The 24,671-nt window shown below is 43.6% G+C and overlaps 1 protein-coding gene across 1 annotated transcript in view; it reads right to left on the reverse strand.

Moving 5' to 3' along the window:
* Positions 1 to 3,025: 3,025 nt before the first annotated feature.
* Positions 3,026 to 24,671, reverse strand: part of APOB (apolipoprotein B) — a 38,886-nt gene continuing 17,240 nt past the window's right edge. The window contains exons 19-29 of the mRNA XM_066235052.1: positions 22,217 to 22,384; positions 21,345 to 21,475; positions 19,327 to 19,537; positions 18,583 to 18,758; positions 18,273 to 18,460; positions 17,669 to 17,814; positions 15,264 to 15,637; positions 6,804 to 14,369; positions 6,295 to 6,409; positions 6,011 to 6,191; positions 3,026 to 4,943 (exon numbers count right to left, since the gene is read on the reverse strand). Coding sequence (XP_066091149.1) covers positions 3,699 to 4,943; positions 6,011 to 6,191; positions 6,295 to 6,409; positions 6,804 to 14,369; positions 15,264 to 15,637; positions 17,669 to 17,814; positions 18,273 to 18,460; positions 18,583 to 18,758; positions 19,327 to 19,537; positions 21,345 to 21,475; positions 22,217 to 22,384 — 10,501 coding nt within the window. The 3' untranslated portion in view covers positions 3,026 to 3,698. The remainder of the gene's footprint in view (positions 4,944 to 6,010; positions 6,192 to 6,294; positions 6,410 to 6,803; positions 14,370 to 15,263; positions 15,638 to 17,668; positions 17,815 to 18,272; positions 18,461 to 18,582; positions 18,759 to 19,326; positions 19,538 to 21,344; positions 21,476 to 22,216; positions 22,385 to 24,671) is intronic.

A 24,671-nucleotide genomic window follows, 5' to 3' on the forward strand; every position in this document is an offset into this window, starting at 1 on the left:
TTTAAACCTTGGATCTGTGTTTAAAACCAGGCAGAATATCTGCATTTATAGCAAGACTTCCCACGTCCCCCGCACACTATGTCCTGAGGAGATGTACACATTGGCTGACCCTCAGGACAACAGGCCAGTTAATTGTACAAGAGAAAGAGCTCTGTTTTCTTGTTTGGTTTGTAAAAGGTACTTATAAGACCTTCAAATCAGTACAATAGTTGGTTAAAATATTCCTTTGGCTATTGTTTCTCTAGCCCACTTTTCCAGTTTAATAGTCTGCTAGACCTTTGTGCTTGCATGTACCACTGGAACTTGAAACTCACCATGTGGTCTCGTCCCGCCCCGTTCTAGCTCTGATAGTCTCCGAGTCCATGCCTTCTACAGGGAATCCCCTCCCCCCACATTCCTCCTGTTTCTATGGGTGCCACAGTGCTTCAAGTTATGCAGGTGCAAAACTTCATAACTCTGAAGTCTGCCCTACTCAGTCTTCTCCCTTTTCTCGTTTCTCTACTTCTAGGCTCCATGACTTACCACGCAGCTCCACTTTTAGAAGCTCTGGTACCCATTCCTTCTAAACAAGTGGGCCTCTGAGTCTGTGGGAGTGTGCCTTCATGATGCTTCTTGTATCAGACCCCTCCTCATCGTTCCCAGCATCTCTGATTGGTTGAGGTGCTCAGCACCTTCTGTTTGGCCCCTGGCACAACTTCATACTGAGATTCATCCTTGTACAGTTCACCCTGCTTGAATGACCTTATTAGCTTTTATAAATCACAAGTCGTAGCACCCTCCTGCTCAACGACTTTCATTGGCTGCCCTTTTTTAGCAAAGAGAGTAAGTGCTGCGTTTCCGCTCCCAAACCCTGTTCAAGAAGGCCACGCCTGCCTTCCCAGTCCTGTTTTCCCCAACTTCTAACATGCTCTGGCTAGACGAGATGGTCCACTGTCCTTCAGAGATATCCGCCTGTCTGTCTCCCCTCGTGTTCCTCTTTTTCCTACAATGTCCTTTTTCCCTTACCACGTGTCAAAATCTAGGTATCTTCAAGCCCACATTTCAACCTTTTTAATGAAGACTTCCTGATCTTTATTTTTTCCTGTTCTAAACCTCATAGTACTTTGTTTATACCCGTCATAGGACAACACATTCCAACTCTGACAGACAGACAGACATCCAGGAACTGCATCTCATGGATCTTTGTCTCCTCTCTTGAGCCTTGGTGCTCGCACATAGACACACTTCATGAGTGTTCATTGAACTGGGTCGGTCTCCCTGATTCCATTCTCTCTCCTTGCCCGCAACCATTTAAACAGCTGAGAGTAATGGCACTTCGCTTCTACAACATTGAAAGTTACAAAACTCTTCCACACTTGATTTCATGAACAGGCCTTTGAGGCAGGCAGGATAGATATCATGCTCATTTTATAGATATGAACACTGGGGCTCACGGAGGGGAAGGAAGTGGCCCAAAGCTACAAGCAGGTAAAGAATGCCACCATTAGCAGAACTCGGAGAAGTACCCTAAAATGCATGCAGCTGAAGGCCAAGGAAGAGAGCAGGTGAAGACCAAGCTCTCCCAGCGACCACTCCCCTTCCCCCTTGAGTGTACTGAAGATATTCTAAGCCAGCTGGGGGCTCCTAGTGGGGGGTTACCAGTCGGGGAGCTGGGCAGGTGGCGTTGTGTGATTGCATGAGCACTTTAAATTGGTGTCTCCCTTTCAGCCCCAGATACACAGATCATCACGCCAGCACCAGGAACTCCTGGACTCCTCTTTCCTCCAGATTAAGCCATAACTCCAGGCCTTCTTTCAATCTGAACACTCGGTAGATTCTGGTGGCTAAAAGCTCATCAGGCAGCTCTGGGACCTGGGCCTAATTGTCCCCCCTTTCTCACACTTGGGACAGACCCCTCGTTTTCCCACTCATTCATTCATTCACTTATCCAGCCATCCATTGGTTAATTTTCTGGAGTACCAGATCCTTACGCTGCCAAGTATTCCAGTTCCCTGGGGCTCTTTCGGGCTCTTCAGTTCCAGGCAGAAGAATCCGCCAAGTTCCTGATGGGCTGATGTGTTCTCTCTTCTAGGTAATACCTGGTTATTTTTAACAGTGGGCTTCACAGAGAATGTGAAGGTTTTATGAAAGAATAGTGGAGGACGAAGATATTTTTAAAGAAAAAGAGAGTCTTTTCCAAACAGATCTCATGTCGGACTTGAAGGGATGGGGGATGATCTCTAATTTTCTTCACTCTTCAGTGCCATTAACAGGAAAGCCATATTTAACCTTCCCAATGGCATTAGCTGCACCAGCTTTTTGAAGCTTTCCTTTACTAACGCTCAGTTTGGATGCTCTGACTGGACCTGGCCGATGTTTGAGATCAGAGTTAGAAGTGAGCGATGTGGCAAGGGACATTCTCGGGTCTTAATTATGCTTGGGATGGTTAGATACTGAATTTAGAAGAATAAATATGTCCTGGTGGCAGAAATGTGGGCACCCCTGTCCCCCTGCTTGCTTGCCCACTCTTACTGTCTTTGCATCGAATGGATCCTGGCTGAGATACAGGGAGACTTCTGGGGTTCCTCCTGCCCAGAAGCCCTTGGACTACTAGCTCTCCCTTCCCCACTCCTGGCAGGCCGGGTAGAGGACAGGGCCTGTCGGTTTAGCTCAGAGCCTAGCAGAGAACCTTGCCTATCAAAGGCAGATGGTCGGCGAGCAAGGTTGTGTGGTACGTGAGGACAAAAGTGATGCTCTCTGTGATTGAATTATGTGAAAGTCTTTGCAGATCATTTTTTCTTTCTACTCAGCAAACACAGTCTCTGAGACCAGTTACCTTTTTTTTTTTTTAGTGGCAAAATATATCCCTCTACAAATTCTCCCTTTTCCCTTTGTCACTCTAAACACAGTGAATGTTCTTCTGGAAGTTTTGAAACATCACACATTTAAGTCAATACCCTAATTTGGTGTTTTTCAATATGAATGAACCATAAGGAGAATTTTTTTTTTGAGAATTCATTTATTTGTTCTCTCTCCCCTCTTCTCCCCTCCCCTCCCCTCCCTCCCCCTCCCCCAAGTTTAGCAAAATAATTCAGATCCTGATTTTAACTTGCAAAAATAAACAAACTAACAAACAAACCAACCCTGTTGTTTCCCAGAGAGTTCAGAGACTGTGGTCTCAGTGTGGGCCCAGTTCCACGTGTTTCTGCTGGTAGTCTGCTGCCTGCTACAGGTCTGGCTCAGTGTATAATTACATCAGTGCATACAGTTTGAAGTTTTTCTACTATGTGGAAGCTTAATTGAAGGAGAAGAATAAATGAGAATTGCTTCAAAATAATTAGGAGGTGATAGTAACTTGTACCAGAGCAATCTTTATGTAATGGCTCGTGTCAATGCCTGTGACCAATTGTAGCATTTTTAGTAACTCACTGATATATTTCACAAACATGTGGTATTTTTGAATGGACAGGTCAATCAATCTTTTGGACTCAGCAATGAATATTTCATAGTAATCAGAGTACTGGTCTGAAAAAATCCTGTAGTTTATCGTTGAACTGCTGGTGGTAATCAAAAATGATTTCCTTCATTGCAACGGTCCAGCTTTTAATTATTTCCTGAGCGCTGGTAGAAAGCTATACGATCTTCTCTTTCCTTTTTCCATCTGTATCGACAAGGATGCTGAGATGCTTCTGCACATCCCTCTGCACAAACCAGCCAACTTAACATGAGAATTGGGATGCAAAGCCAGCAGAGTTGATAGTGTATTTGGAATAGAAATCTTCAAGGACATCTACTAATTTCTTAATCAGATCGATTATCTTTTCTTCAAGTTCATAATATTTCGCCACCCAGCTGAGCACACCTGAATCTAAAGATTCTTTGAGATGAGCCTTTATGTACTGTTGGATCTGTTCTAACTCTTGAGAAGCTTCTTGAAGTTTCTTTTGAACAAGTTCATTCAACTTACCAAAGTTAAGGGATAGGAATCTAAACACACATTGAATATAACTGTTGATGGTTGGGTTGATATCATTAATGAGATTATCAAATGTCTTCTCCTTTAATCGGTTTATTTCTCCTTCTATCTCTTGGAAAACATAATGTAAATACCACTGAAGTTCACCTAGCATTTCTGTAGTTGTGTTAGACTGGAGGTCATGAAATAACTTTTGGATCTTTTGTGATAAAGATTTCAACAGTTTCCCATACTCCAAGGTAACATCTGTTAGTTTATAACGTTTTGAATCAAAAGGAGATTTAATTGTTAGGTCCTTGATTAGTTCAGATTTCTCCATCAGGTCTTGAAAATAGCAAAACAGTGTTTCTAGCCCACTGTGGAGTTTTGAATGTACCTGGGACAGTACCTTCCCCACTTCCCTTATGATTATAGTGCAGAGTTCACTCATCCTGTACGTGTCGGCTCTTCCTGGGAGCCGAAACGTGGCCCCCTCCAGGTAATTATTGAAAAAGTCAATCACGCTCTCGGCTATTGTGTATTTCTTAGTAACTCCTACTAGGCTGTCTATCATCTTATTTTGGAGTCCCTGGAGGTTGAGTTGGCCTTCCTGATCCAGTAGTTCCTGGCACAGGTTCTGGGCCCTGTCATTCCACAGCTGGTAGGTGCTCACAGCACCTCTGGTTACCCTGCTGAGTTTCAGTGCCTCTCCCGCCACATCAACCAGAACTGCTGCTTCTTGATAGGTCTGCTCAGCCGTGCTCTGCACACTTCTTCTTAGTTTTAAAGCGGCCTCTCTCAGATCAAGTCCTGTGTATTCCTGGTGGTTCCTGTCGATATAGTTATAAAGGGCCCCTGTTGCCCTGGGCATGTTGTCTTTCAGGGAGTTTAGCAATTCAGACACTGCCTCTTCTTCCCAGTTAACTTTCACCTGAAATTTCTTATGAGATTCAGGGTACTGGTGCCTCAACTCAATTTTGAATATGCTGAGTTTTTTATCTGGTGATGACTAAAACCAGAAAAAAAAAAGAATAAAAGAACAAGTTTTCAATTATCCTGATTACATAATATACTACACTAAAACTTCATTAGTAGTTAAAAGTAAAGATCAGAGGATCTTTCATAGTCTTGAAGGGGATTTATCTTTTTTATGTCAGTTCATGTGTTTGTCTTACGGTTAAACAAGTCTACTGTTGTTAATTCCTCTTTAGCGCGTGCCTTTAGAAAGGATAAAATTATGCATGGCATTTACACAGTAACACTTATCATTAAGGCCTTCATAGGAGGAGGTGGAGGGGGAGGAAGGGAGAAACAGACAGGAGAAGTCTAACTCAGAGAAAAAAGAAGTAGCGAGAAAGGAAAATGCCCACAGTCCATCCAGCAGAGATCTAGAATGCCAGCGCCAGGAGCATGCATTCTCCAAGCCTATGACAAACTTGAAAAATAGAACCTCGTCACTTCTCATGCACTAAATTTAATGGCATCTTTGATTTGGGCAGAGCTTGTAAAGGACAGGGGACAAACCTGGCAGATCCCATTTAAAAATTCTATTGTGGGGAAGCATTTCGAAGCCTTGAATACTCCAGACACCACTACCCTGTTTCCCCCCGAATAAAAGGGTCTTATATTAATTTTTGCTCCTAAAGACACACTAGGTCTTATTTTCAGGGGAGGCTTTATATTTCTAAGCTTGAAAAAAATTGCACTAGGTTTTATTTTCGGGGGATGTCTTATTTTTGGGGACACAGGGTATCTGCAAACGTATCCCACATATGCCAGAGTTTGCTTGTGACTTAGGTGGTGAGCCATAACCCTCCTTTTTCTAGATTTGCCCAATCTTAATAAAATAAGAGTGGTAATAGGATGTCATATGCACATCTAATAATTAAAATCAATAAAAGGCTCATCATAATATTTTCTGGAGAACAGTTTCTCAGAGAAGATGTTCAACTTGCTCATTGCTTTGTCTTGTCTAACCTGGGAAATCCTGGAAAAAATACTTCGTATTGAATTACATTTATCTGTCCCAGGTCTCTGCTTGCTGTTACAGTGTGGAACCCACTAGGTGGGACTCACCTGAGGGCGGTAGTAGAAATTGTATATTATAGTATCATCATTGTCTTCCAAGTCCATGGCCACTGTGCCTATGGCTGGAGAGGCTGCCGAGTAGTAGTTTTTGTCACCTGTGTGGTAGTGCAGATGGACATCAGTGAACGCTTGGCTGGTGACGTCAAGGCGAACCTCTCGTTTCCAGTCCCTGCAAGCAGAAAAGCAGAGGAGTGATCACGAAACGGGGGGGCGGCAATGGCACAAATCACAATGATCTGAACAGGAATGAAGTTTCAATAAAAGTTCTATACCAAAGTCCTTGATATTTGCCATCTTCTGTGTATTCTGCTCTGATGTCACGGTGTGCAAATGTTCCCGTAGCCTTACTGACTAATGCGCCATCTTCAATCTTGTGTGTTCCCACAGCTGCACAGGAGAGATTTTTCATTTGATTAGTAACTGTAGGACACAGACATTTTTACTGAGGAAGCCAGGAAAAACCTTAACTTCAATGGCTTACTTATATATTTGAAACATGCAGCCTGCATTAAAAAAAAAAAAAAGAGGAGATAGTATCAGTCCTAAAATCATTACAGAAAAGTCTATTTTCTTTGAACCTATTCCTCTTAAATGTCAGTAGGTTTTCTACAGGGTATTACATGGGGATATATATTGTATCTCTTCTTTTAAATTTTGCTACAGTGAGTAATTGTGCCTTAAGTCATATCTAAGTATGTAAGAAATGATTCACAACTCTGGCTGCAAAAAAAGATGTAACATATAGGATTCTTATATAGGAAGAGTCAAGACAGTCCCTTACCATTAAGGTCATATTCCAGAAACTGTAGGGTTGAGTTGCACTTGGACTCCAGGAATGTTTCAATGTGATCTTTGTTTTTCAAACCAGCACTCCAAGTAGCATTATACAGAGGAGAGGCCAGCCCGAAATGTGCAGTCAGTGCCCCAAAGGAAGGAATGTTAATTCCAGCAGGCACAGAGAACCTAATGGAAGGAATCTCAATAGCCTGATCAGGTATGGTAATATTTGGCAACTGGAAGTCTGCAATCTTGCTGGCCATCTCATTTAGATCCAATACAGCAGCACCCCTGGAAATGCTTTTTGGGTAAGTGAACCGGGATACCGTTAACTGAGTTTTAGGCACAGTTATCTCAAAAAAGGGAACTGAGGAGTCTTCTGGCTCAGAATACTTTGTTAACACATCAACTTCAGGGAATTTCACTTTGGGTAGGGCTGGCACATGGAGCGCAAATGGTGAAGTACTTAGCTTTTTGTATATTTTTATTTCACTGAAGTCAAGTGTGTAGGATGGAACCTGAAGATCTGTAAATGGGACATGGAATGTAGGTATGACAAGAACCGAATTCAGATTATTTAGTTTCAGGCCAGGAATAACAAATTTATCAGCCAGTTCTTGCACGGGGACAGAGAAGGTATAGCCACGGGGGTTTTTGGTGTACACAAGGGCTGTTGAAGCACGAAGGTGCTGCTTCCTATCCAAGCTGGTGGTTGCATCCAGCTTTAAAAGTTCCCATAAACTCTTGCCATAAACTGGTGGGGTAATATTGTAAAGAAACTGTAGGTACGCCTCTATGGCACCAGCAACATCAAGGCGTGCCTCCTTCTGGTCGTTAGAAAGCTGTATGTCACTCTGAAGACTCCCGGAGTGAATCTGGATATCACTTTTCCAGCTGACCTTCTGGTTCTCAGTGTTCACATTCAGAGACACGTCCTGGCCAAAGTAACTGAGATCAAGGAAGGGATTGGGCTGACTTGCATGGACCTGAACAAGGGCTGACATTTTCCAGGGGGAGAGTTCCACAGTGGCTTTGCTTGTGTGCTCTCCGGATGTTGAAAAGGGATCCTGTAGCTGTAAGTGGTTCTTTGTACTGCGCTCCCAGACGGCATATATGCGTTGGAGAGTGGCTTCACCAGCAAAACTTTCTTTTACTTCAAGGTTCCAGATACCATCAACTTTGGAAGCCCCTTGTAGCTTCACTGAAGACCGAGTCCCTTTGGAATTTAAATAAGTGCTGACCTCACTGGCAATCATTCCCGAATATTCCTGTAAAAGGACTGAACCCTCAACATTTCCTTCGTTAGCTAACTCAATGGAAAAGTAAGACGTGAGGCTTTCTAAACGGAGATTGTGGCCCACTGTCCCTGTAGCAGTAGAGTGCAGCTTGGTGGAATTGAAATCATACTTTAAGTAAATAGATGAAGAGACAGAAGGTTTTGACTTGGTGTTTCCATTAAATTCTTGCTTGAAATTCAGTCTCAAAATTGGAATTTGAACTTTCACCTTTGTTGTCACTGAAGCTGTTGTTGTCATGGTTTTCTTGGTTAAGCTAATGGTACTGTCATGATTACCTTCCACGAACTGGTTACTCAGAGACAAAGCTGTGGCTAACTTCAGCCCTCTTTTCATTGTCAAACTTGAGGTGCCCTCTAATTTGTACTGCAGTGCATCAATGACAGAAGAAGAGGAAGAAAGAAAATGAGCAACTATATCTGATTGGTTGTAAAGTCCAAGATTGGTATTCAGTGTGATGACACTTGATTTAAAGGAAAAATCATAGGTGATATTGCCCATGGTTGGAATTAAAATATAGTTTGGGACATTTAATATCTTGAATTCTGGAAGAGAAAACTTGAGAAAATTCTTAGGGACATGAAGGGCAGGCAGCTCTAGGAATGGTAGGGCTAATGTATGTGAGGGCACGTGGAAGCCAGAATCCAGGATGGTAAAATTGGAGATGCTGATCTCTTCTGGGATCACAGAGCCAGATGTCAACATCTCCACTGTGAATGGAGACACTTCGATGTTGACTACTGGAATAGTGTATCCAGGAATCTGAAAGGTCCTGGGTTGCATGTTCAGGGATTTATACACTTTGTACTTATCAAATTTAATTTTTGCTTCATTATAGGATTTGGTAAAAAAATCTAATGCCTTGTGTCTGACTTTCTCAAAACGTCTGTTGAAGGAGTTGATTTTCTGATTGATAAACCCGTAAAACACATCCAGAGGCATGAGGATGGAATGTTTGTCTTTGTTTTTCTTGTACCGAACCTTTACATTTAGATCAAATGCTTGCTTTCTTGTTTTCAAGAATTCCTCCAAACCTGTTTTTTCCCATAAGGAGAAATTTTGCACCTGGGGAACTGTTAGTCTTGTAAAAGGTAGAGTCATTTCAGGAATTGTTAAAGGAATGTGGAGGAAATCCAGGCTGGCTTCTCCGTTTATTCCTATGTGGGCCTCAATGCTGTTTTCATTGTTGCCAGCAGAGAAATTGTGATTGTATTTATACTGATTGAACCTGGCACTGGCTTGCCAACTAGCTTGCTGGGTATTGGGAGTCAGAAGCAGTGCATAATTATTCAGAAAGTCTATTTTCCCTGTCAATTTCAACGGGAAACTAACTTTCAGATTGCCTTCATTGAGTGTGGATGCAGTCATCTCAAATGGCTGTGCTGAAAAAAAAAGAGAATTTTTCAAAGTCCCACTGACTTTACCATCTAAATGGGCATCGTGGTGGCCAGTTACCTCTACCTTCCTTTCTCCAAGTCGAGCTGAGCCTTTAGCAGCAAGAACACTGTGGCCTATATGATGGGATTCAATTTGGGACTGAATTTCCAACTGATAAAGGTCGAGGAAGTCAGACGCATAAACCAAGGTTTGGTTCACGCTCAGGTGTTTGCTATGGATCTTATTAGACAAGTCAAAGGAAGTGAGGGGTCCTTTCACTGTGAAGCTGACTTGTGAGTCATGTGTTCCCTCATCTGAGAAGCTGGGGCAGGCCCATTTCCACGATCCTGTCCCTGAAGAAGTCCAGGCTATCTGTTGCGCTTCAAGCAGGGTCTTGATTTCATTGTGTAGGTCAGCCTGGCTGGAGAAGTCCAGTTTGGGAATGTTCAGTTTGTGGAAGTACTTAGTGTTGCTGTCCAGGGTAAGCTGATGGTTTATCCTAATGAGCAGGCTGTGACTAAGTTCCACTGTGTTTTTTTTAGTGTGGAAACCTGCCACTGTGTTTGCTTTTCCTTCAATAGCATTCTCAGAAACCAGCACTTCACTCTTATACTCTGTTTTCAGGTACTTGCTGGAGAAACTCAGGGATTTTTTAACAAGGAGTGGATTCGTCTTAGTATACAAAAGTTGTGCATTGGCTTGGAAGTCAAACTTGAGAACTTCTAAATTGGAGTCTCCTTTGGCAGTGACAGAAGCCATCACCCCTGCCTCGTTCACTGATGTGACATTCTGAAGGTCAGCATTCGCATCCAGTGTGAAAAGGGGAGACTGGATTTTCAAGACGCTGTGCAGCTTGCCAAAGTTAGGGACTTCCATTGTGTGTGAGATGTTGGGAAGCTGCAATTCTGGTATACGAAGGTCAGGAACTTGAAAATCTTTGAGGTCAAGATTTGGGATTATGAATTCTGGAATTGTGATTTCTGGTACATGGAAGTCCGGCAGAGTGATTCTAGTAAGAATGGTGTCCGTCCCCACCAGGTCTCTCAGGTACACTTCTGGAACTGGCCACCACAGCTCGCTGTTCAGCATTTGGTCAATGATTCTGATGATCTTCGCTTTGATTTCTACCAAGTCAACGGTAAAGGAAGGAATGAGGAAGGTGTTGACGACAGTAAATTCTGGTGTGGAAAACCTGGCTGGGACTTTTATATCGCCTAATTTTTTGAAGTTTATCTCAACCGATGGAATCTTCAAGTCTGTCAGGGGGACTACAAAATAAGGAGTTGGAAATGTAGCCTCTTGAAGGGCATTGAGACCGACTTTAAAGAAAGGCATGGTCCCAAAGGGTGTCTTGATTTCAGAAAAGAAGTAATCGCTTCCTGCAATGTCTAACAGGGTTCTAACCCAGTTCTCGATGGAATGCTGTCTTGCAAAGTCAGTAAGGTTCTTATCAACAAGATTCCACCAGTCAATAATGTAAGTAACAAGTGTGTCATAAGCTTGGCTGGCCAGGTACAGGAATTGCTGCACTTCCTGTTGAAGGTCCATTTCATACATTTGGTCTCGTATATCTTCAAGGGTCTCTTGGAATTTGGCTTTCATGTAATTTAGAGATGGTGAATTTAAAGCTTCCTGTAACCAATCAATGAATAAGGTTATTTTGGTGCCTTTTAGGTTTTCCAGATGGATTGAAAGCACAGTTTTGATGTCCTCTACAAACAGTTTTAGTGCTTTTGCTTTCTGTTGGAGGTCCAGAGCCTGGATTTTCTCATTGATTCTCTGAGTCACCTCACGGATTTTATTATTGGTTTGATCTACAAACTGATGGTAATCAAATGACCTTAATTTCTTTACCAACATGTCAAGGAATCTGTTTAATTCTTCAATGAATCTTTTAAAAGACAATGCCTGAAGCTGAATGACAGTATCATCAATAAACCCAACCAATTTCTCAAAGTGATCTTTTATCCCAATTTGTTGTAGGACATTGCTCAGCTTCTGAACAGTCTCCTTCAACTTATATTTGTGGGCCAACTGTACTGATTTATTCATTAAAACCTGGATGTGTTGGTCTATTTCATACATCTTAATTAACTTGTGAACCATGGCTCTAAAAGCATTGATTTTTTCAGCTACTTCAAAATCTTCAATGAGATTTCTCACACAGTATTCAACATACTCAATCGTTTGCTTTATTTTTTGAAATGGACTTGTAGTTCTCAACTGATCTAACAGCACTCTGACATCAATAGCTTCAACCTGTTGTTTTAACTTTTCTGCAAAGTGCTGGAGGTCAATATTCTGAATTTGTGTCTTGAGCTGTTGCAATTTTTCTTGTATCTGGACTCTGATTTGATACTTAGCATCTATATTTTGAATCCAAGATGCTGTACTATTTCCAATTTTGTTAAAATCAATCTTTTCAAGAAACAAATATAGATCATGGATTGTTTTTACTATATTTACATGAATTTGATAATGTTCATTAAGAATTTTTAATTTTTCAATGATTCGATTGATAATCTTAGCAATAGCTGTTTTTAAATCATGCAAATCATAATTATCTCTAATATACTGATCAAATTGTATCACATACGTTTGTAGTTTTTCATTAAAGTTGATTTTGGCATTGTCTAGTGCAATTTTTAGATCATTTTCTGTAATGTTATAATTTTTTGCAAAAGCAGTTAGTTTCTCCTTGGCATTTGAAACTTGTCTTTCCCAATTGACTTCATTCAGATAGTCATTCACTTGCTGTGAGAGTTCGTTCAAGGCAATTCTGTATTTCCTCACAAATTGATCAATATCGATTTGTTTAAGTTCTCTCTGTATGGTTTTCAATGAAGTTACAAGTACTACTCGACTCTTCTCAAAATGTTCTGGCAGGGCATTAAAGAACGGGAGGTTGATGGTGTGAACATCTTGGTTCTTGTCATATTTTACAGAAGCAACCATAGTGAATTCCTGAGGCTGGTCAATAGTATCCCGCATCTCCAAAGCATCAATTACATTGACAGGCTCAGTGAGTAAAAATGGCACCTTAATTGGAGAGTCTAGCACGGTGAGGTCAGCCAGGCCCCGTCCAGTAAGCTCCACACTGACTTTGTCTTTAGTATTATAAGCCTCAAACGTGTGGCTGTATTCATTTTTGTTCAGCTGGGTCTTGAGTTCCCAGGTGCCTCTCTGCTCAGCAGGAGTGAGCAGGACACCAGCTTTGTTATCAAGACCAGTGCTGATGCTCTTTCCGGACATGAGATGGTGACTTGTGGACCCTTTGTAATCATGAGAGAAAGTCAGGGCCAGGGGCTCTGCTTTCAGGAGGAGCTTGCTGTACAGTTGCCCAAGGTGCTCTCCCCAGAGAGCCAGTTTCCCGTTGCCGTTTGTACGGGCATCGATGGTCACCGTGAACGGGGCCATTGCAGAGTGGAAAACGTTGCTGAAATGCAGTGAGTCCGAATTGTAGTTTGTATTGATGTCGATGGCTGAGGCTAGCCCGGCGATGTCTGTGTTGAGCCGATGGCTAAATTCTGTGTCCTGCACCTTAGCCACCGTGTTTGCTTTGTAACTCGCTGACAAGTCGGCATAAGAAATGGTGTAGATATGCTTTATTTCATCATTTTGGTAGGTCCCTTTTATGTTCCCATCCACGTTCAGCTTCAGGGGTTTGAGCCGCAATTTCCCACTGTTGGTCAGATCCAGAGCGTTGAATTTCAGATCATTGTTTAAAGTAGATACGAGAGAATAGGGCTGCAGCTGTAAAATAAAAGTTTGCTTATAAAACTTGTCGGCACTGTAAATGTTGTCGAGTTTTGAAGAGAAGTCTAGCGATAGCCCTGCGATGTTCAGGCTGTTTGTATGGTCGAGTTTCATTTCAGCATACGAGCCCATCATGTCGTTTGAAAGCTTAAGTCCCTCCTGGTTAATTTTGAAGTTGAAAATATTTTTGCTGTCGACACCCAGGATCATGGCCTGATAAGCACTTCCCAGGGACACCTCTGTGAGGGCAGCTTTTCCATCTAAACTGAATTTTGCATTGTGTTCCCTGAAGCGGCCATTTGTTGTTAATTTCACAGACGCTCCAGAGAGTCCAAGGGCTGCATTCAGCTCGTGCTCCAACACCAGGGGGTTGTACTTCAAGTTGGTTGTCGCACTGGTAGACATTCCATCACTGGCAATCCTGAGTGTTGCTTTGTGAGCACCGCTGTTGCTTTTGTCAGTGCCCTGCATGTCAGCATTTAGTTCAAGACCTTGGGAATTTAGCGATCCAGAAAGCAGGGTGAAGAACCTCAGTGACTGATAATCAGCCTTATGCTCAGAACGTAGCAATGCATTTTGCTTGGAGACGGTCAGATCTACTTTGTTTGAAGTGGCAAAGTTCTCATACTTCCCGTCGGTGTCAGATTTCAGAGTCAGCTCGTAGTTCTCATATTTCAGGGAAGCTGTATTTTTAATGATGCCATCTTGCAGATCTGAGCTGGAGGTGATGGAGACAGTTCCGTCTTCATATCTTCCTGTTATCTGGTTGGTGCCCTGGAGGTAGGTGGAGTTAAACCTCAGGCTGGACTCTCCGCTTCGCTGGCCAGTGGTGGGATCCCTTTGATAAGACAGGCCATAGTCACCCTTAGCGTAGAATGAAGAGACTCTCAACTGCCCATCAATCTTGACTTCCTTGATATACAAATGCTCCTTCTTCTTTGAGTCCAAATGTACTGAAGCGGACATCCGCGGTCCCCAGACACTGGATGCGCTGCATGTTAGCAAACCTTTCGAAGCTGGATTGTTTCCAACGTGTTCTTCATGACTGAATTTGACATTTGAATCCAGAAATTTGTGGTGCAGAGATCCATCCCATGAGAATGTGATCGTATTCTTGTAGTCATAGGTTGTTTCTCCAGATCCTAAGATAAAAATTAAATCACATTGGTTAATTCAGGCAATAAATGTCCAGAATAATTTCTTTCTTTCTTCTTTCTTTCTTTTTTTCAAAGTGAGAGGAAGGGAGATAGAGAGACAGACTACCCCATACACCCGTTACTGGGATACACCTGGCAACCCCTGTTTTGAGACGATGCTTTGCCCATCTGGGGCCATGCTTGCAACCGAGCTATTTTTAGCACCTGAGGCAGAGGATCCACAGAGCCATCCTCAGCCTCTGGGGTCGATGTGCTTGAACCAATTGAGCTATGGCAGTGGGAGGAGAAGAGAGAGAGAGAGAGAAGGGAGGGGAGAGTTGGAGAAGCAGATGGTCAGCTCTCCTGTGTGCCCTGACTGGGAATTTAACCCAGGACATCCACACGCTAGGCTGATGCTCTACCACAGATCCAACTGGCCAAGGCCAGAATAATTTCTGTGTTGTAAAAGTTTCAGTATTAAAGCCCCTTGATCTGAGTCAGTTGTGCAACAGTCTCCTCCATCTATAACTTAAGCAAAAATTAGATGACAAAAGCCATTCCTGCAGGGCGACTTCCCTGACCACTGCAGACCTTGCTGGGTTCCCTTATTAAGTGCTTACTTTGTACCTTATTCTTACACACTGTATCTTATCATAGCACCTCTAATATTGAATTATAATTGCCAGTTTATCTGTCTGTTTTCTCTGTTACTACCTAATAGAATACTTGATATATTTTATATATTTAATAAATATTTCTATTGGTTGAATAAATGAACAAAGGAATAAATAGGCTTCCAAGTAGCAGAAAAATATCTGTAAGAAAGTACAAGTCTTTTTTCTCCTGGAAGAGGCTATTCCATCAGAGCCCTGTGCACTCTTAAACCCAAGCATAGCTTACCTTGCACACTGTAGGACAGCAGGTCGACCGCAGAGTCAGCCTTCACGTGGTACCGAGCCTGAAGGCTCAAGTGGTCTGTGCTGGTGTTGCCGCCAGTGTAGGAGGCGGACCAGTTGTACAAGTTGCTGTAGATATTTGTAGAGAGGTCTAGAACACCTAGGAGAGGCACCTGAAGTTCGTACAGCTCGGGAATGGTAAAATTGGGAACTTGGAACACTCGAACTGGCTGGTATAATCCCAAAAATGGTAAGTAGATCAACGGTGTCTGAATAGTGTCTAACAGGTTTAGATCTTTGTAGGATTTGCCCCCAAAAGGCAAAGGAATCTCAATTTTCACACTGTCCTTGTTCAAGATGTATTTGACCCGGCCATCACTGAAACAAACAAAGATAACGTCCCGTAGTCAGATATCAAACACTCAAAAGTCTTCTGCCATCTGACCTTCCACGTGATAGTGTATATGCCCCATTCCTTAGCCCATTCTCACTTTTCCTCATGCTACTTCTTACACCCAAATCCTTCTGTTTTTACCCCTCATCTATCACACACTCACATTCATTCGAAATCCTTCCAAGACCACTTCCTTTTCAGTACCAACCTATTTAAGTCATAGTTAATTCCTCATGTTTGGATAGTGACAAAGTCCCTTACACCCACCTCAAAGAGCATGTCATAATTCTGCTTATATAATATAATTAGAACTTATCTGCTCGCCCTCTGTCTGTCTGTGTCTACACGATATCTTGCTGGGAGGTCATTCTTCTCCCTGCACCTCATCTAGTATCTTGCACCTAGGGGACACTTGATACATAGTTGCTAAACTGAATTCAAGCAACTTGACATGTGGAAGGAACTCAGGTGTGGGGTAGAGTGTTAGTTTCCGCTGATGGTGATACCATGATAGTGAATTCACCTTTCTGAGTCTCAGTGAGGTTATGGGTACAGTGAGGGTAACAGTGCTGATCTCACGGAGCTAACTAGCAAGTGAGAAAAATACCCAAACCAGTTTACAATATTCTGAATACTACTGACATATCATGGACCATTACAATAGCTTATAAGAATAAAGCAAGATGGCAGAGTTTTAAATTTTTTAAGTAGATCAACGATTCATTGCATTACTCCAACAGGGGCTGGATATGATCCATCCAGGATCCTGACTCTAGCAGCAGGATGTGTGATACGACCCTGGATGATTCTAAGGTCTACGGTCCTGTCTTTTCAGCACAACACAGAGAAGACTACTGGTCGGTGGCCCTAGCAGTGAAGGGAGAGGTTCCGGACCCTCCGAAGCTGCCACTGTTTCCTGTTCTCTTCCATAGGTTTGTCCCTGTGAGCGCTGTGGCGGACCTCAGTCCTTCAACACTGACGTGGTCAGTTGTGAGTCGTGGCTGCTCAGCCATAGACCATGGAAAGGCCACTTGTTTTCCTAACCCCGAAGAGCATACAGAGAACAGTCAATATAGAAAAGACTGTTGTCTTTTTATTCTCTGGAAATGAAGCAAAGCATTACGTGTAGCTCTGTAAGTACGAAAGTGCCTGAGCAGTTCGGCATCTGCCGTCCCTGTAAGGATGAAGCTACATTGCTCAAGTGCAGTGGTCTCTCAGTGTGCTGCCTTTGTTCAGGGCTCAGTGGCTGTTCCGACCCTCTGGGGCTCAGAAGCAAACTTGGGGTCAGCGATCACCCTAGATAGTCTTGAAGTCTTCACACTCAAACAATTAGTGGTACATCCTGATCCTGAATGGAAATGGAATGCACTTATAATGGAGGAAAACTGAATGCCTCTCAAGTTCAAGTTGTAGTGAATAAAAAAAATCTTAGGGTGAAAGACCTATAATCCTTAATTATTTCTTAGGTTCTCTCTGATTGGGTTGGCATTCTCATTCTAACCTCATGTTTAATAATGCAAAAATGACGCAGTCATTAATCTCCCTAAAAATGCTGAAATTATTTCCCTTAAAAATATGAGTTAGAGCCTGACCATGTGGTGGCGCAGTGGATAGAGCGTTGGACTGGGATGCGGAAGGACCCAGGTTTGAGACCCCGAGCTTGCCAGCTTGAGCGCGGGCTCATCTGGTTTGAGCAAAGCTCACCAGCTTGGACCCAAGGTCGCTGGCTCGAGTAAGGGGTTACTCGGTCTGCTGTAGCCCCACAGTCAAGGCACATATGAGAAAGCAATCAATGAACAACTTAGGTGTTGCAACAAAAAACTGATGATTGATGCTTCTCATCTCTCTCCGTTCCTGTCTGTCTGTCCCTATCTATCCCTCTCTGACTCTCTCTCTGTCTCTGTAAAAAAAAAAAAAAAAAAAAAAAAAGCGAGTTAGAGCCAAAGGCATGCTAAGTAAAATCTTCCATTTACTTGGCATGGTTCTGGAAATGTTTCTGGGGTTTCTTTTCATACCTTTTCAAGAAGAAGTTTTCTGGGATGTGGAAGTCTGGAAACTTCATCTTCCGGAGGCTCAGCTCTCTCAGGCCGCTGAGGAAATCTTGCAAATTCTGGGCAGAAGGCAGAGTCATGGGTGCCTTCTCAAGCCACATGTTTGCTGCCTACAAAATAATAGACACTTTAAGAGCAATGGGCAGAGAGGGGCCTCAAAGTGCAGTTAACATTGGGTGATGAGCCATATTTGACAGATCAATCACAAAGCAGGATGGTGCACTGAAATGTAAAAGTAAATCTTAGAAAGTTACAAATGTTTGGTCATTGATCGCTTCCTGTATTTTATTAAAGACACATAATGCAGTCAAACTCCTACCCAGTATCCTGATGTGATGTCTTAGTCACAGAAAACTTTTCCACTTGGTAGTGTATTCGTTTGGCAGTTGTCATAGACAGCTTTGTCTAATAGGGCAACTGTGCGTGCATGTTTCTTTTCTCCCCAGAGATTCCCTGGGGGTAGGAAGCATGCCTTATCCATCTTTGGATTCCCCTCCTTCACCTAATGCAGGGCTGAGTATATAATTAGCACTTATAAGCATGCATTTATTGACTGGTTTGTACTTACAACTATTAATTTGGAACCCATGTGCCGGAAAGTCATGTCTGTTTGAGGAACCCTGTGATCCATGAGACCGTTGGCATACGCATGCAAGCGCTGGGGGTAATCAGAGAGCTCTACCGGGAAATTGGAAGCTGCTTTTTTGGTATCTATGTTGGTGCCTGTGTTCCATTCAAATTCAATCTTCTCTTCATCTGAAAACACATATGTGACACAGTTGTCAATGACACCACGTCAGCCCCCAACCAATGGTTCTCAGCACTGTCCCCAAGTACAGAGCGCCCTTGGAAGCACTCCGATGGCAAGAGGCACGCACCGTAACGCCACGTTAGCCTCTGGGAGATTGTTGAGCCATAAGCTGTAGCGGATGAATCCGTTTGAAGGAGGAGCTTGGTGGGAGACCACTGGGCGAGGGTTTCACTTCTGGCTTCTGCTTGCAAACGGGGTATGGAAATAACACCTTTGATTTTGCCTTCTTCCTTTTTGTCACAACTATTGAAGAGAAAATCAGCTGACATCAATGATTTTGTCCAATTCAAGGAAATAGCCAGGATTAAACAGCAGTTCGACTTGTGAGGATGGGAACGAGATCCACGGATGACTCAGAGAAATGACCAGGGATTCAACTCATTAACGTCTACAATCAACTCTAGTGCAGACTCAGGAGGTATGGGAGAAAGGGAAGGTTTTCCAAAACAATTTGAAAGCTGCTCTTGCATTTACTAGCTCTATTGCCTTGGCCAAATTATTTAACCCCTCTGAGCTACTGTCTCCTTACCTGTATAACAGGGAAGCTCATGTCTACCTTGCAGTTTATTATAAAGACTGAGATAATTTCTTTAAAGGGCTCTGCACAGTGCCTGATGAATAGCAAGTGCCCAGTGAATGGAAGGAAGGTCTAACTGGACGAGAGCAGGGGTCAGAATGTTGAGGGCTCCATCTGCCCTTCAGACTGCTGACCAGGAATGGCATAGTCTGGTCAGTACTAAAGGTGAAAAGCAAGATAGGAAAGACACATGAGGGTCAGCACTCAGGTCAGATCACCCTGAGCCCTCCTTACCTTATGTGGCCTGTGAGGGTGACCTCAGTGATTTTCTTATTCTGCATGTCCAGGGTGAGTTTGTAAGACATTTTTTCCTCAGAAGATTCATCACTAATTCTGAGGACTGTCCCGAGGTCAACGTCAAAATCTGGAATTTGCATTTCAGTGGACAAAGTCATACGCTGCCGGTTATATCTGACTGTCATCGTGGCCTCGGTCTGCTTTGCACCTGAAAGAGTGTACAAGATAACTGAAGTGTGCATTTGGAAGCTTTGTTTAGGAAGAAAGAGATGATAAGGCAGAGAAACCCCAAGTTCTCCATGGGCTTCAGTGAGGACACACCGCAGGATTTTACCTTATTTATTTATTTTATCTCAGAGGTGCTCATGCATTTGTTCAATCTGCACATACTACTTATTGATTGCCTATCATGTGTTTGCTATGCACTACCCTTGACACCAAGGAGTCCCTGCTCTCATGGAGCTTACATCCTAGTGGAGGAGTACAGACAATAGCCAAGACAACTTTTTATGCCCAATGGTAAATAATGTTATAAAGAAAATATAACTGGATAAGACAATAACGTTAGAAAGGCATCAAAGAGGCACCATGTCATGTGTGGTGGTCATTCAGGAAAGTTCTCTGATCAGGGGATATTTGGGCAGAGATTGGAAGTAAGAAAGGGCTGAGTATTGCTACATTCTGGGGGGAAAGCACTCCAGGCAGAGAGAATCAGAAATGCAAAGGACGTGCCATGGGAAGTACTCAGCCTGCTCAGGGGACAGCAAGGGCCCGAGGTCCTGCCGTGTCAGGCAGAGGTGGCATCTCTCTATGACTCTCCACTGATGACATCCTTCCTGGTTCCGTGCCCCCTGCCCTGCACTCACCCCTCCCCGACTCCTCCTTTCTCTGTAACAAGATCCCCATGTTTCCTTCAGTTCACAGGCTCATTTATTTTATGTCTTTTGTAAAATCGTTACGTGACATGTTTTTTTCCAGCGTGCACCCTGTGGATTTATTTTTCTTGTTTGATTTGGTAACACACTATTCCTATATAAAAAAACCCAAAAAACCTTTCAAAGTGGACATCTAAATTTGCTCCTAAAACCCACTCCTCCAGTGGCCTTTACCATCTCGGTAAATAGCACCTCCACCCTTCTGTTGCAGAGGCCAAAAAAGCCAATAGTCGTCCTGATTCCTTTTCCCCTTACACTCAACACCCACTATATCAGCAAATCTTGTCAGCCAGTCTTCAGAATGTGGCTAGAGTCCAATCACTTCTCAAATCTCGGAGCCAGAGCCTCACCATCTTTGGCTTGGATTATTGCCACAGCCTACTCACTAATTTCTCCGCCTCTGTGCCCCTCAAGCCTTTCATCAACATCAACATAAATCAAATCATGCACACTCTCTAGTGGCTTTTTATTTCACTTAGTAAAACCCAACGTCCTTACCAAGACCTACATGACTCGACTCTCCTTCCCCTCCCTCCCTCTGTCTCCCCAACCTCCTCTTCCACCATTTTTCTCCCTGCTCTCTCGGCTTCAGCCATACTGGCTGCCTTCCTTTCCCTCAAACACAGCAGCCGTGCACCTGCCTCAGGACCTTTGTACCTACTGGCTCCTCAGCCTGTAAAGCTCTTTCTATACGGCTTATCCCATTGTCACCTTCAAGTCTTCCTTTTATGCTCCGTTTAGCAGTGAGACTTACCTTTTCATTCAAAATGGCCCTGCCTTCCCCCCATCCTCCTCCTCCCTCCACTCTCAACATCCTCTGGACTCCTCTGTGTCCTGTTTTTCTCCTCAGCACCAACCTGACACTCTAAATATTTACTTGTTTGGGTACTTACTATACACTCCATCGAGAGCAGAGATGATCTCCACTGTTTACTGTTCTAGCCTCAGTTCTTAAAAGGGGCCTGACACTTATCAGAAACTCAGTATTTGTTACTTGCATTAACATAAGGGATGTCCCCCTTTGAGTTCTGGACCTGAGACTGAGGGCAGAGATGGAGGAGCTCTCTTCTGGGTACTTGCCTTCTGCCTGAGTCACAAACTTCAGCACGTCCACCAAGGAGTCGCTCTCTTCCTGGAGTCTGTAGGTTGCACTGGCAGAATACTTCTCCACTTCTCCTGTTGGCTTCAGTTCTAGTTCAAATCTCAAGATTCTACAATACATATGGTGAGTGATGTTAGAACTTCCCATGATAATGAGAACGTCCCCAAAGCAACTCAGCCTCAATAACAACAAAATAATTGCTCCTTATTTTAACCTCCACTCTTCTCCTTCACTAATGTTGAGCTTTGTGATCCCTTTCAGTCCCTCCAAGGGCGGGACCCAGGCTTCCCAGAGTTCCTGGCAGAGCAGGAGCTGCTGGTTGTGTCAGCAAAGCTGAGAACAGGTAGAGGAAGTGTGTGTGTGTGTGTGTGTGTGTGTAATTGCTTTTAAATGTGGTAAGGGCTTTGAACACCAGTGGGTTCCAGGAAAGGCTGCCCCAATGTGTCTGGAGGCTCAGAAACTCAGACAGAGAATTAGAAGCAAATTGGAGTCTGTGCTTTGACCCACTCATCTAATGCGCTATAAAGAGGTGCTTTTACGGGAGGGATTCTCAATGGCAGTGGGTGATTGTTTGACTTAAGACCTCTCTCAGTGATCCTCACCTTCCACACTGCCACTCCCAACCCACTTATGGACGAACCCAGTCATAGACTCAAACTTTAGCCTGGAATTCGTGTATCCTTCAGGTGTATTGGGTAGAGGACTACTCTTTTAAATAATTAAAGGACGGTACAGATTTCTGAGACTGGTGACACAGGCCTATAAGACACAGCATTTTTTCTTTGCCTTGCCAGGTGGCCATGATACAGAAGGTACACAGATGCTGGGTGGGATATTGAGCATGTCTAACCTGGTGTCTCCGATCAGCGGATAATAGAAACTGGCGCTGGAGTAAGCGCCGGAGGCGCAATAGTGCAGGCCAGTGAAGAAAGGCTTGCAAGTGGTCCAGGACTTGCTGTTCTCCACAGGAAGTGGAATCGCTTCCGCTTTGGTGGTGGAGATCAAATGCAGTGTGTTACTAGTGAAGAAAGAACAATCCTGAGTCACCTTTAATTCGTGAATTGAAATGAACATCACAGATTCTTGCAGGGCAAATGAAATGCCTTCTTATCTTGCCTTCTATTTCCCATCTGTCCACACCCACCTCGAAATCTCTGATTTACTCAGACACAAATCATAGGAAGAAGAACACCAACAAGGTTTGCAATCACAGTGGCTCTATGTTTCAGACACTGCACTAAGTTCTTGACATTTGTTACCTGTAACCCCCACAACAGTACACATGAAAAGCCTCCTTTTCCACTGGAAACAGAGGCTCAGAGGTGTTAAGTAACCATTGCTGGGACCTGACTTCAGGTGTGCTCCTTCCTTCTGATGCTGCAGGGTAGGAGGTCCTGTCTCATTTTCATCTGAAATCTTAGTCTCTACTGGCTTCTGTCCACCAGCATTATACATGCTTGAGTGTCCTCTCCCTATCTGCACGCACACGCGCGCGCACACACACGCACACACACTTTCCTTCCTTCCTTTCTTCCCTCTCCTGCCTCCCCCACAAACTAGACATTTGTCTATGCTGGCACTCTCCACTTTCTCTCAGCACTTTCTCCCTGAACTGCCACCTCTTGGCCACCGTATCGTGCTCTGGAACTGCCTCCTTCAGCATCTTAAATCACCTGCTTGCTCCTAACTCCCGGGGACATTTTCAGGCTTCCTCTGCCTTGATCTCCTGGAAGCGCTCAGCAGAGTTGCTCACGGACCTCCGATCCCGTAACCTCTGAGAAGATTATGGTCTCCTCCCAAGTGTGCACTTAAGTAATTAGGAAGTGCAAGAAAGTTCAACAATGTCTTGGTTTCACCCAAGAGTGCTTTCTTTGATCAATCATGCTCTTTCCTAAGTATTGTTCCCTCATATTAGGGGCGCCCTGAGACCAAGCTAAGCTGGTGGCTGGATCCCTAAGTGCCACTCCTGTGACCACTCCTGGGCTATTGTGACCCTTCACGACCTTGGCTCTCCTTCGGCCTCTCTGGTCACTCCTTCCCACTCTTTGCTACTTATTCTCTCCCCGTTCACGTGTTTATATTCTCCAGGTTCCTATCCTAGTTCTTCACATTCCACTCTATACCAATCACTGTTTGACTTCCATAACCTCTATATACCCCACCCCAAATCTGTATTTGTAGCTCAAACCTTTTTACTGAGCTCAGACCCATTGGCCCAATTGTCCGCTGGGTATTCTAATCGGTTCCAATGTAATATATCCAAACTCAGATCTGTCATCCTCCACCACTCCAGCCTCTCTCCCTCTTCAGTCCCTTTCTCAATGAAAGGCACCCCCCCACTCCCTTTCCTCTCTCTTCTGCCTCACCTCCCACAGCCAGTCAATCACCAAGTACTCATGTTTCTAAAAATTTGTAGAGTGGGCTCCCTCCTCTCTACCTGCTGGCCTTCCCCAGTGTGGGCCACTGCCATCTCTCCCCTTGTATGATTGCGACAGACTCCTAAGTGGTATCCCTGTCTCTAGCCCACCCATTTTTCATTCTGGAGTCCGAGTACTTCCTCTAAAACACCAACCCTCAGTTTATTTATGATCCCATTTTAAACTCCTTTGCCTTTAGACTCCCCCAAATGGTTCACAAGACCAACCCTTGCCAGCTTCTTATGGCCTCTCTCACTACAGTCCCTGTGGACTGTATTACATGGAATTTAGTGCATTCCTGAACCATATTCTTTTCCCTTCAGGCCACTACAAGAGCTTTTCTCTTTGCCTGGGAACAGTTATTCCCTCTTCGTCTGTCTGAATAACTCCAACACAACTTCAGATGTCAGCTCAAGTGTGAGTTTCTTCAGAAGGCTTTCCCAAACTACCACAGGCCACTTGAGCTAGAATTTCATGGTCTCTCTAATGCTTCCTCTGACTTAGCCCGCACTTCATAGTTGGTGTGCTTTGTACATCCTTCCTGTGTCCCCTGAGCTCTCGTTCAACATGCTTGGTCTACAATAGGCAATTAAATACTACTTTTTATTATTTTTGAATCAACAAATTAATGTGCCCCAAATATGAAAACTAAGACAAATCAATGTGTGAGAATGTCATTAAAAATAAAGCTCTTCATATGAAGATCTATCTCGTAAACATGAGATTAGGACTTGTATGCTTTGTCTACTGAGCCAGCTACCACAAATCAACTTGCCCTTTGATATTTTTTTCTGGGAAAAATGTTCATCTCCCAAGTATGATTTCTCATCGCTAGTGTTTTTTTTCTATTCTCAAAACAAACAACAAAACCTACAACCTAATAACAAT

Source organism: Saccopteryx bilineata, chromosome 6 (assembly GCF_036850765.1).
Source record: "Saccopteryx bilineata isolate mSacBil1 chromosome 6, mSacBil1_pri_phased_curated, whole genome shotgun sequence".
Lineage (NCBI taxonomy): Eukaryota > Metazoa > Chordata > Mammalia > Chiroptera > Emballonuridae > Saccopteryx > Saccopteryx bilineata.